Source organism: Pocillopora verrucosa, chromosome 4 (genome assembly GCF_036669915.1).
Source record: "Pocillopora verrucosa isolate sample1 chromosome 4, ASM3666991v2, whole genome shotgun sequence".
NCBI lineage: Eukaryota > Metazoa > Cnidaria > Anthozoa > Scleractinia > Pocilloporidae > Pocillopora > Pocillopora verrucosa.
This window is the reverse complement of record NC_089315.1, coordinates 12,985,780-12,999,113: the sequence shown is the minus strand read 5'-3', so window position 1 is coordinate 12,999,113 and position 13,334 is coordinate 12,985,780. Positions and strand designations below refer to the sequence as shown.

General features: G+C 38.0%; 2 protein-coding genes across 2 annotated transcripts in view; both read left to right on the top strand.

The window, feature by feature from the left end:
- Positions 1 to 13,334, top strand: part of LOC131795974 (uncharacterized) — a 123,564-nt gene that overhangs the window by 76,899 nt on the left and 33,331 nt on the right. The gene's annotated exons all lie outside the window — the stretch shown is intronic.
- Positions 1,722 to 8,369, top strand: LOC131796050 (uncharacterized). Its single transcript, XM_066165717.1, has 6 exons — positions 1,722 to 1,837; positions 3,628 to 3,981; positions 5,218 to 5,367; positions 6,179 to 6,224; positions 6,748 to 7,041; positions 7,788 to 8,369. Exons 2-6 carry the CDS (start codon positions 3,654 to 3,656, stop codon positions 8,080 to 8,082), a joined length of 1,113 nt encoding a protein of 370 aa, XP_066021814.1. The 5' UTR covers positions 1,722 to 1,837; positions 3,628 to 3,653; the 3' UTR covers positions 8,083 to 8,369.

The window sequence follows — 13,334 nt, the reverse complement described above, 5'->3', positions numbered from 1 at the left end:
TGAAGCATCGGTGAAATATCGGTGAAGTATCGGTGAAGTATCGGTGAAGTGTCGGTCAAGTATCGGTCAAGTATCGGTCAAGTATCGGTGAACCGCCAAGTATATCGATCGATAGGAGTATCGGTCGATACATCGGTCGATACTGGACCGATATATCGACCTGTACTCGGCCGAGTATCGACCGATGTATCGACCGATATACCGACCGATGTATCGGTCGAGGCCCCCATAAGATACATGATCCTAAATTTTAACGGTTAATTTTTTTTACGATTGAAGACTAAAGATTTGTCAATTTTTGCGCCTAACAGCTAGATTTTTTGGTCGTTTTAGGGCAAAAATTAATTCCGTTGAGACCCTTTATAAAAGACGCCGAAAATACTAGTCTTACTCGGGCAAAAAAGTTTTTTTCATCAAAGAAATGGACATGAATATGTATTAATCTTTAAAAGAAATAAAAAAGCACTCAAATCAGGATGGGAAAAAAATAAATTCCGGGTACGAGTTCATTTTATGCAGAAAGACAGACAAAATATGAGGCATTATGAACGGAACGTCTTATACAATGGGCGACCCATCGATCTCCATTTGATTTCGAGCGTTTCCGTCCTATTTCGGACACTGGTTAGGTTAAATTCTGACACGTTCGTACGACTTCGGACACTTTCGTATAGGGTCCGTCTGAGTTCGATTGGTCTCTTTAAATTTCGAACCCTTCCTTTTAATTTCGGGCCCTTCCATCCGATTTTAACTTCGGACAGTTCCGTCCGCTTTCAGACGCTTCCGTTAGATTTTGAACAGTCGCGTCCGATTTCAACCGATTCCATCAATTTCGGGTATTTTCGTCCGGTTTCGGATGCTGGCACTGTCTAACTCCGGACAATTTTGCCATTTTTAATTCTTTCTTTCGATTTAATGTGGTTGCGTTTGACTTCGGTTCTGTCAAGTTTGATTTCGAAGGAAACGGCTTCATAAAATCATTGAATAAGCTTGTGACTAAATATAAGTCGTGTTGGTATAATTTTGAGCACATTCGCCGAAATAAATTATGAGACAAGCAATCAGCACATAAACATATAATTTGATTTAGCAATCCCTCGCAGTCATTTTAGTTCTCCACAAATTCCTAACTTTCTTTGATATGAAATTTCATCATAAATTCACTTTCTGCCGCGAAGGTAATTTGTGTTCTCTCACAGTAGAATTAATGGTCAAATATTTACTGACAATGCATCTGCGAAAAGACGTTTCGTCAAAGTCATTCAAACACCCTGCTGTTAGAAATAATTATTGTACAGACATCTTTACTATAGAATCTTGCACGAAACAGGTTGTGAAACCAAAGAAACTCAATCAATTTTTTCCTATCAAAGAAAAAAAATGGCTCGAAGGAACCGTTTTAGTTTGAAGTTAACTGAAATATTTTAACAAGTTTCCTCTTTCCAACACTTTTGCCAAAAATGTTTATATTTCTAACCCCTCCTTTTTTAAATAAAAAGCTCTTTGCAGGTGCTATCTTGAATTAACGAGGCTGCAAAATTACCACAGATCTAATTTTGGAATAAACTTTAAGCCAACTGTTAGCCAATAGAAATAGGAGTTCAGTGCAATTAGCTAATCAGAAGACTCATTATAATGCGAAGTACAGACGAAGCTATCTCGTTCGATTGCGATCCAATTAAGGGTAGTAGTTACGAGAGCCCCACATTAAGAACCAGCAAGAAAAACATCGCTTAAATCCAGAGAGGATATTACCGGCATATTTAATGCTGAAACGCATTGGAAACGTTTGTAGTCGGGATTGGACGAGCAAAGGAAACGAATTTTCTTCCTATAGGTAAGAATCAGCCCAAACTATACCTATGTACAATTATGGGTAAATTTGCCTGAAGAGCGCGTTAACAGGTCAACTTATCAACTCCTGTTGCGCAAAGCATTTTCTGAAGCACTGCGATATTCTCTATGCGTCGAAAGTTACATTTATCTCAAGTGATTCCTTTTCAAACAGCTGTAGCCAACATGCAAATTTAAAAATATGGTTAAAATGCTTCAATTCTAGGCGTACTTAAAATTGGACTTTCAAAAGTTGTTTGATTTGCGAGGAAATAGAGAAAGAAAGTAGAAAATATTACAAGGTTATTTCTCACTTTCAGCTGAAGCTCCAGTTTGTTTGAATGAGGATCCACTAGATTGTTAAAACAACACTTTAGCACTTTTTGTTTTTAGGTGCTTTCAAGTAACACGGGCAAATAATAATTTACAAGTAAACAAGGATTAAAGAATAGGCACCTTTGTGCAATAATTAATAGATGGCTTAGTTCAAACGTGAAGTAAATTAAAAACGAGACATATCCACCCCTTCTTAATTTTCTGATCATCAATGCATCAAGAGATTCTATTCAGCATATGTTATGCTCAAAGCGAAAATGCTCCTTGTTATAATCAGTTCGGTCAAACTAAGTGAAACAAAGACAAATTTTCCTTTGAGTCAAATCCCTGAGAAAACATGAATTTATTGGCATGGGAAATTCTAGATTCTTACTGGTTGTAAGCCTTTTTGACCTGAAGAAGATGATTCGCGAAAGGATATGGTTTATTTCTTTGCATTATCGGAATGGACCAGTCTCTAATATTAAGAAATCCGCGGTTGAAGATAGTGAGGAAGAGGGGAAAAGGGAAAACCTGATGATATTTTTTGAAAAGATGCCTCCAGATTCCCATGTAACCTTCCTACAAATGCACCTGTTTTATAGTATTCTGAGTTAAGTCTTTTTCCTCCCTCGTTAAGTACGCTAATTGGTTTGTCTTTTTTCGTCAAATCATCTTGGCGTAGCCTTAGGTGATGGCTTAATGTTTGTTACCAGGATTTCAATGTTTATATAACATCGTACTTTGATGACTTATATGTTTATGTGTGCATGTATCGAGGTGAAGCAGAGGAAATACTCTTGAAATGTGCATAAACTGTGGCTTTGAAAAGGATATAACACAATAACTTCCTAGGACAGTTCTGTGTTTATCGAGAGATGATGCACTCCGAAAAAATTGAACAGAGCTCAAATACCTCAGAGCTCAGTTACCCATCCTCCATGTTCTCAAATCTTTCCGTGTCTTCCGTCAGCTAATTAGTAAAAAGTGGTTATCGGTCAGTAAGGATAAAAACAGGGTTTTAAAACCAGCCAAAACAAAAGCAACTGTCTAAAATTAAGTCCATAAGTGGTCTTCTTTTCTTCACGAAATCAGAAGTGTTTTTCTTTTTGCAGTTTCAATTTTCAATGCAAGCCTTATAAATCGCCATGTTTTATAATATCACTTTCTTATCAGTACAATACCGCCACCGATTTACCTATTCTCGCCAAGCGCGATCTTGATTAAATAACTTGAGAAAAAACTTTAGATCTTGCCAAGCCAATTTTAGGTTAAGCTTGCGAAATTGTCTACATAGAGGGGATAGGTGCACAACACACGTCTCATCCCCAAAGTTTTCTTTTCTATTTTTTTCGGGGGATGGAGGGTAGAGCTATAGCCCCTCTTCCCCAGCCCCCTCTGTTTCGCTTGGCTATAAGTGGAAAAGTATGAGAAACGATTACTTGGTTCTGAAAAAACTTACTTTTTGGTACATTAAAGGAGCCGCATATGCTGATAGCTGTGATATGGAGACCTTCAAAGTCCTGAGAGTGCTGTGTGCGGTTATTTTCCTACTTATGGTATACAGGACACCATGCGCTAACGCCATCAGCAAGTGCGAATCGCAAGGGTCAACTTTCACAAGAGCTCTGAAAGGACACACCTATGACACATTCGGGGTCAACAGCCCGGATGTTTGCGTCAAGAGATGTGAAAAAGAAAAAAGATGTCAGAGCATCAACTTTGTATTTGAAGAACATATCTGCGAACTGAATAATCGTAGCATGGAGGCAAGACCAGATGGCTATGTAGTAGATCCGAGACGGATTTACATGACGGTATATCTTAATAGAGGTGGGTGTTAAAAAAAATAGCTTAAGGTGTTGATTAAATTTATCGGTTGCCCAAGGTTTATTCCTAAGTGTATTCCAAGATTTTCCTCTAGAGATTATCATGGGGAAATGTAGTGGATTTCCTTTTGCTTCGTTCCTAGTTTGTATTTCTTGTTGATGAACAATGACTTGTTAAGTTGTCGTTTGTTAGAGGAGGTTTTCCATGAGGATAGCCGATAGCTGTAATACAGCCAAAATTAGTCGTAAGGCGTAAAAATTGACAAATTTTAACCGATAGTCGTAAAAAGAAAGTTAACCGTAAAAAAAATTTTGATGACAACAGAAGAATGATGTTAACCATTAGCCGTAAAATGGCCAAACTCTAACCGTCTGTCAACCCCCCCCCCCCCGGCCATTGGATATCATCCGTGATACTGGCTGTGATGGTGGTAGGGGTAGTGATAGAGGTTGGTGGTAGTAGCGATCGTCACAGTAATTAACCCTATAGACCCTAACATCCGAATGCATATTCTTCACAGTGTTCTGTATACATTTCCTGAGGAACCGACAAGAGAATTTGTTTAACAATCAAGAGCTACTTTAGTTGTTGATCATTTTCTTTATTCTCATGACCTTAATGTTTGATCCAGGAGTGACACTATGAGGAGAAATTAGATTTGGAGTCGCTAGGGGTTCAAGGGTTGAAGTTCATGGCCCACGAGAAGGTCCTCATTAACCCTTTACACCCTAACATCAGTATGTATATTCTCCATACTGCTCTCTGTACGTTCCTTAATATGCATGCTGACAAGGAGAATTTGTTTAAAATCAAGAGCTTCTCTACTTGGTGATCATTTCCTTTATTCTCGTGGCCTAAATGAGTGATTCAGGGGTGATATTGTAAGGAGAAATTAGATGCTAGTCTCTCTTAGGGATTAAAGGGTTAAGAGCTCTGTAGGACGCGCGTTCAGTATTTAAGTAAGTAAGATCCTTTTCAAACACGGTAAGAATGAGGGGTCGTGGAAGATTTGAGACCAGTCGGGGAGAGGTTTGTTTGAGAGGGTCTGTGTTTAGTTCAGAAAACTACAGAGGAGCACTAAAATGAGCTCTCAACCTCTTGCAAACCTTTCCTCAAAGCCTCGTGCTCTCCCGCAAGCGAAAAACCGCTTGTTCCGAAAAGCTATTATTGAAGACCTGCTCACATTGTACTTTATAAATCACTTAAATCCATTACATTTTTCACAATTTTTATCTTCAGTTCCTCTTGGCTCGATCCCTGAACTGCCAGCCAAGTCGTGCGCAGAAATTAAGGCGAGTGAAGGAGAACAGGCTGTTAATGGTCATTACTGGCTTGACCCTTACAATACCGGCAAGAACGAGTGGACCAATTGTTATTTGGAGACAAAAGGTCTCTTTTTTCTCTTTTTTAACAATTACAATGCTGACGTTTCAAACAATTCGCAGATATAAAATAATTTTGATTTGTAAAGATTTTTACCCGCGAAATCTGAAGCATCATGGGTTGCTTCTTTTCAATTACATATCTTGGTTTATAGTGAGTGACCTCATTTTTCTTTAACATGAAGTTGTGCTACAAAGAGAGAGGTACCTTAATACTTCTGGATCATTTGTCGATCAACTTTTTTGCAAGGAGACCTCCAAAAAACTAATTGAAAGCTTTTGAACTGTTCCTCTTCCTCTTCTCTATTTTCTATCTTAGAATTACTTAACAATTATTCTGCTAAGACTCAGTGAATATTGTTGAATAATCCCCAAGACGAAGTCGAGGGGATTATCGGAGTCTGATGATTAGAATTGTGTTTTATTCTTATGCGTTTGCCGCTTCCTGTATGACATTGCCAAAACGCGAGGCGGCCATTTTGAAATTTAGCGCCCCTGAGATATGACGCAATTCTCGACCAGTCAGAGCATACGCATCTCTATTATCAACCGAGCAATTATAGCAATGTTAGATATTCATCACATTTATAAGGTAGATCTGTCTTCAATACCTTCAATAATATTAATCACGCATGGAAATTTCTGAAGTGGACAGTGGAAAATTGACCCTATCCTCCAAGCATGACTCCTACCAGGTGCATGCGCAGAGCAGAACCTTCTTGAATTCTTCCTCTTTCTTCGGTTGCTTAATTGAGGTGTTAATAATAAAAAATTATTGCCATTGAAACATTAATTATGGTATCAATAAAATTTTCCAGGTTCCCTCTTTCACTGGACACTCAGTGGCACGGACAGCTCGCTAACGTAAGGAATCGAGTTCTTTAGGATAAGTGCTGACGAAAAAAATGCTTTGTCGTTTTAAATTATTCTACAACGGGAATTGAGGTAGTATTATTAAATAGGGCTCAGGATAGGATAATCGGGATAAAACTCATTGAGGATAATTTTACTCTTAATTCCAGGTAATACTTACAAAATTACACACTAAGGAATTATATACCATACGTGGCTTCTAGGTTTCCAGTTTTAGCGATAAGTTTTGGAAGAATGTTTTTATTATTTCATCTGCTTCTTAGGCCTAATCATTTTCTTTTCGGCTCAGAACTTTATTCTTAGTTGCTGTCTAGAGCGATGTTCTTTCCGGCAGTTTGTTGCCTAAGCATGAAATGTTTTGGCGGTTTCTGATTGTGCGCAACAGACCCCACGACTCTTTTTCCTCAGAATTTTTTTTCACCTTCTCTTCAAGATCTTCTTAAAGAATTTAATTATTTTTTCACGTCATCGTTAAGCCCTATGATTTACTAAAAATCACTTTTGTTTATTCTAGATTACGAGGAGCGGCAAAGTTTGTCCGGAAAAGCGGCAGAACTGTTCTGTATTTAGACGGAACCCAAGGGACGTTCGCAGAGACTTCATCAGTTCCTTTCCAAAAAACCGACCTAACAATTGCAGTTTGGATCTTTATAAAATCACCGTTAACAAGAAGGCAAGAAATTTACTCAGACTGGTCTTCTCCGCATCAGTTCCGAATTGGCATTGAGATAAATGGTCAGCTGTGTTTCCAAGGAAGACGAGACGTAGGTGGAGAAAGCGACATGATGACTCCATGTACAAAGTCAAGGTAAGTACAATTTTTCTGTCACGATCAACGAGGTGGCGATTTTCCACTGCGAAAACAAACCGTGAGGGTCACGCAACAGTTGAATAAACTCCTTTGCAAATTTTTGGCTCGAGATGCAGCTTCAACTCTAAAATGAGGAGAGTTTGATTAGTTTGAGACTTCCGAAATACGATTTAATGACTCAATATGCTTGGTGTTCTGTCAGGGCTTAAGCCGGAAGTCCAAAATCCAAAGCCAGCTACCAAGTGCAATGCTCCTGTGCAGTTGAGCCATACAGTATCACAACATGCGTCCTAATACCTCGAACAGTAATTTGCTAGTTCTATGCATGCGTGAACTTGATACAGCGCTGTAAATTTGTTGGCGAGCAGCCGGTGGCAAAATCGCAACCAGTTGCCGAGGTTTATCCTATCCCAGGTGTTCACTGAACAAACGGCGACTCGATAGCGCCACCAGAGGGTCAAGAAATGAAGCAAAGAAAGAGGGAACGAGAAGAAGGAACTTGTTCTTTGCCTTACTTTCGACTTCCTGGGCCGCAATTATCGCGCGCAATTAATTAATTAATGCATGGAGGAAAGGCTAGCTGAGACTCGAATCCTCGCCAGGAATAGGAGTTTCTCTTTTTACCACGCTCATAAAAATATTTCAATAATGTCTTTCCCAAGTATTTTACTTAGTTTGTTACAAGCTTCACTCACATATGCGAATTTTATTTAGCTTTCTTGTGTTGAACGTTTCTTTTACAGAGATGTCGTGCAAACAGATGTTTGGAGACACGTGGCAATCACTTGGGGAAGATCAGAGCGCACGTTTAGGATTTACATAAATGGTGAAAGGAAAGTGAATCACGTTGTGAACGATAATCCTGTCCTTGATTTCAAAAACTCTGGTCATGCTCTCTATGATATTGGCTTGAAAAGAGACAGTGGCACCACGGCTCTTGCATACTTCAGTGACTTGGTGATCTTCACACATGAGCTATCAGCGACTCAGTTGAAGAGTGACTTGTTTCTAAATCATCCCCTTCACAATTTCATATAATTTTTCTTGTAAAACGAAGAACACACCCACATATTAACAGCGTTTTGCTGTTAGCATCTGATTCAAAATGAAGAATTTTTATACGATTTCAAGAAAATAGGGCACAGTTCATGAGGCACTGTGGGTGTCTGTGTGTGTGACCCCTTCTCTGGCAATGAAAAATCTATCATTTTTTAAAGGTTAACACTTTCTCCCAAATGCCCCTAAGAAGCTAGTGCAAATTTAGGGATCCACCCTTGCTTTTTCAGGAAAGTCTTCTCCAGGAAGTCTTTTTCAGGAAAGTCTTCTTCAGGAAGCTCTTCGGAAAAAAAATGGCTCCGATGCGTGTCCGTGAGAGATAATAATATGAATAAAAAAATCAAAGAAATGAATTTAGAAGTGGCACAGCCTTGATATGGCTACTTGTATGGTTCCTTTTACGCAGATTTTGCAGAAGGGGAGAAACTGATGAGAAACCGCTAAGAAGATATTTGTTCAGTTGAGTCACTAGAAAATACAAAGCCTGCCGTGCTTACATCGTTAGGGACCCTACGCAGTCAGGAAGGCAATTCCGAGGAGGACGTCGATTTAAAAATGTGCTTATCCTCACATAGCGCGTCACAACTCAAATTTAGCATAACCTACGTGATCAGTGTTGAGTTCCAGATGGATTTCCGCTCTCGGAGCACGTGAATTTTGGTGATTTCACTTTGCTGTTTTACAGAGGACAGATGAAAAAAATTAATACAAAGTTTTAAAACGCACGTGCCAAGATATTGTTCTACCAAGATATTGTTTCCTTCTACTGATTTTATCCCTTAGTTTTAAGATGATCACAAAGTTCTTTGAGTAAATTTCGTGATGTAATATTCCATGTTTTAGCTCAAGTTCGAATTGTTTTCCAAGTCTAATTTTTTCCTTTGTTGCGGGGTGCTTCCTTTCACTGAATCGTGAAAAAAAAATCAAAGGACGTTTTCGATTTTTAAATACTGTTGTTTTCGCGGGCTCACTGCCAAGATCTGCTCGACTCTATTTTTTAAAGGTTGCGACACATTTTAAAACGCGAAGAATTACCATGGTGTTTACCCTGTGTTTTGATACATTCTATTTTTTGTGCTAAGTTTTCCAAGTTTCAAGTTCGTATTGTTTATTAAGTCTGAATTTTGTTTTCTCCGTGTGATCTTTTCTTTTTTCGTTCATGTGCGGTTCGTTGTCACAGGAAAACCTCTTTGCAGTATTACCAGCTTGTGCTAAATCGATTCTTGACCATGAATAGGCAGAAAGTTGATAAAAACTCCTCCAATAAATATTTTTTTATCGCGTGCGATCTTTATGAATCATTCCGGGCTCTGTGGGCTAAAAAACACTAAGTATTTTACGAAACCAATTATACACTGCACCTGCGGTAATTTTCATATAAAAACACAGTGGGAGTAGTCTCAGATAAATGACGCCGGTGTAATTTTGGGTATAATGCTATAATCAGAGCGTTGGGCATAATACAGACATGATGACCAAACTTTACAAAAATTCCCTCAATGTTACAATTCAACAGGAGATAAATTCTGTAGCCTGAGTATTGCTGATATTGAGCCAACGTGCTTTTTTTACTTGCACTATAAGAATTTGATTCAATAAAACATTGTGTTCTTAACTTCGGTAAGCCTTTTATTCTTGGGAAGTTTTACCTGTTGGTGATAGAAAATAGGTGGGGTGGTGGGGGGGCTGGTGCAGGGCTCTTATCGACTACTTTTTCGAATTGTCAAATCGAGCATAATGAAACTCATTGAGCATTATTTTCGGCATAAACCTTGCTTTTAAGGTAGACGCTCAAAAGCCTACTCTCATATTCGAGCATAATTTATCTAAGTGAGAGTGGGAGGTGGACAGCGGTTCCGCACCCACAAATTTGCTTTTAAGGAGATTAGAGCCCCTCTCACACCCTGCTCCGCCGTCTGTGTTTTTGCCATCAAGAACATCAATATACTTTCCTTGGCAAACTCTGTCATAGGGGATGATAGTCTCCTACCCAGTCCTTCCATCGTAGAATCTGGCTACGATATCAAGGGGATGATATATTCTCTCTTTCATTTTCCTACAGAAGCCGCAAATAAGTTGATAGCCACAACATGAGAACCCAAACTGTTGCTGGAGCACTATGTACAGTTGTTTTCTTCCATTTGGTATCCAGGATGGCACATGCTAACGCCATCGGTAAGTGCAAGTCGCAAGTATCAGCCTTCCAAAAAGCCCTTCAAGGACACACATATGACACATTCAAAGTCAATAGCCCTGATGTTTGTGTTAAGAGATGTGATAAAGAAGAAAAGTGTCAGAGCATCAACTTTGTTATCGATGAAAGTATCTGTGAACTGAGTAAGCGAAGCAAGGAGGCAAGACCAGACAATTATGTTACAGACCCAAGACGGATTTACATGACCGTAAAATTTGATAAAGGTGAGTGCTCTAAAAGTATCGTGATCTTAAATAGTTGGTCTTTTGATTGTATGTATACGTGTATGTATGTTTGTATATGTATGTGTATTTTTTTCTTTGGAGAGGGTTACGAATATTAAGATCTCGGAAGTGTAACTGCCAAGTTTTTTCCTTTGTACGGCAGATACCTAGCCATCCGGGACGTATGGACTTCCTCGTTCCAAGTCTGGCTGTCCCCAGTCCCCTCATGCTTCTGAGTGGCAAATAGGCTGGAGGTTACAAGACACGGAAGACACTTACGCCGACAGTCGCCACTCGAATAGTTTTCATATAGATGCAGTTGTCTTGAAAAGTCATGTGAACAGAAGTTTCTGCATAAAACACGTGGACAAAGTCATTACTGAAGCGAAACCATGGCCTAAGGGTAATGATTTTTTAGGCATTTTCAATTTTTTCAACTTTCTCTCCTTTTGTAGTTGAACAAGACACTTTCACATCAACACGACGCCTTTTTCGTTATTCCGTTATTTTTTACAATTTAAAGCTATTTGAGATTTCCCAATGTTCCCGTTGCGCTATGTTAGTGACTGATCTTGGTAGAACTCGATTCTTCCTCTCAAGGCTCGGTAATTATTAATAGAATTCACTGGAGTCATGTAAGTTTCAATTATGGATGTAACGACCTTTTGCTTTATCTTAAACTTAGTCCGCTTTCCCGGGCAAAAACTAGTGCCAAACTTTTAAAATGATTTCACCCCAAAAACAAAAACAACCCTCTGTTTCTTTTACTATTTGGCTTGTCCCCAGGAGATTTCAGATCCCCGCTGTATAAACTTACTTACGCTTGTTCGTTGGTTGCGCAGTATAGGCCACCAACGGAATCTTTCTATCTCTTCCAATTTTTCACCTCTCGAGCCATTTTTGTTTTTTCTTGCCACCCGAGCAGTGATTTCTAAAACTCTTGGCTATAATTTTGCTTTTAAACTGTCTTCGTGTTACTTAATAGGATACTAAACAGGATTATGAATATAAAAGAAACATATCGGATCGTGAGTTGTCCGTTCTCATGATAAATAAAATGTAAAAAATTAAATAAGAATTGTTTTTCCAGGCCAATATTGTATTTACAAGAAAGGCGTTTGTCCAGTCGGACTCAGCGAAGGATTTATAAAGTGGGATGACGAAGACACGAATAACAAGAAATCTAATGGCGGAACACTTCCCGATGGTATATATGACAAAGATACAAGGATCTTTTTTTGTTGTCGGACGAATGGTAACAATGATGATATTTATTAAGCATATTTTTTTTAGGATTTAAGACATTTAAGTGAAATTTCTCTTATGAATCGAGTGAGCTGTAACTCGACGAAATTTAAATGTTGAAGGATTACAATCACTTTCTTGTTTTTAAGGCATTTGACAAAAAAAAGGAACATTCTGTAGGAGTAAACGTGATCTTCAATAGCTTTCTACACTTATTACCGTGCAGTATGATTATTTTGCATTCTAAATCTAGAAACCAACTTAAATGTAGAATTAGAAAAGGTAAGCCAGTGGTCTATGCTAACAAATTATCTTTGAACATTGAAAAAACCAGCTTTGTGGTATTCCATTCTCCACGAAGAAGAATAGCTCATAAGTTGAATCTTAGTATTTCCAATACATCTGTTAAATCTGATAACAAGTTAAATATTTAGGACTCATTTTTGACTCCAATTTAAACTAGAAACCATACTTACGCGAATTGAACAAGAAGATTTCAAGAGGTATTGGAGTACTATCTAAAGTTAGATATTATGTAAACAGAAACACATACATCAATTATATTATTCAATTATTTACCCCTTCCTCACCTATGGTTTATCAATTTGGGGCAATACTTATAGCTCTACTCTTAAACCTTTAATAACTCTTCAAAAGAGAGCTATACGTACCAGAACTTTCTCAAAACCAGATGAACAATCCGAGCCTCTTTTTAAGGAATTAGAGATTCTTAAATTAACTGATCTTGTTATCCTTCACAAATCACTTTTTATGTACCACTATTACTATAATCTTCCATCTTCCTTTGCAAATTTTTTTCAAACAGTAGCATCCATGCACTCTTACAATACCAGGCTTGCTTCTAAATCAACCTCTTACATTAATACCATCAAAACAAACTATGGGGAATTCAACATTCGTTTTGCAGCTGTAAAAGTTTGGAATCACCTTGACGAAAGCATTAAACACCTCCTCCTTAAAACATTTAAAAACAAAGTCAAATTAAACATCTTACAGTCTTACTTTTCATGAGTTTTCAACTGGTCTCTTCTTCTTCTTTTTCCTTTTTCTTCATCTTCTTTTTTTTTTTTTTCATATTTTTATTTATTTTTCTTTGACTAATAATTTGCTTTGCTCAAGCTTTAGTGTCCTGTATTTAAACATTATTTACTTTTACTCCGCTAGATTAGCTTTTCAGTTATTCTGAGTAAATGTTACCTTTTTTGTATTAATATATTATGTGTGTAAATTAAGTTTAACTTCGATAAAGAGATTCTCCCTGACCCCATAGAAGCTTCTCACAAATGCACCTGCTTTTCAGAAGGTTTAAAGTACTAACTATTCACTTCCGAACTAGCCAATAAGCGTACGCGAAAGCACTATTCACTATAGTGGAGTATACACTGAGTATGAAGCAAAGAACGTGAACTTTTAGAAGGAAATGTTTGTTTTTACTAACGTTTACATTCCCTTGAGGTCTTAATAATGAAGAATTATTACCACTGAAATGTTAATTATGGTAGCGATAAAATTTTCCAGGTTCCCTCTTTCACTGGACACTCAGTGGCACG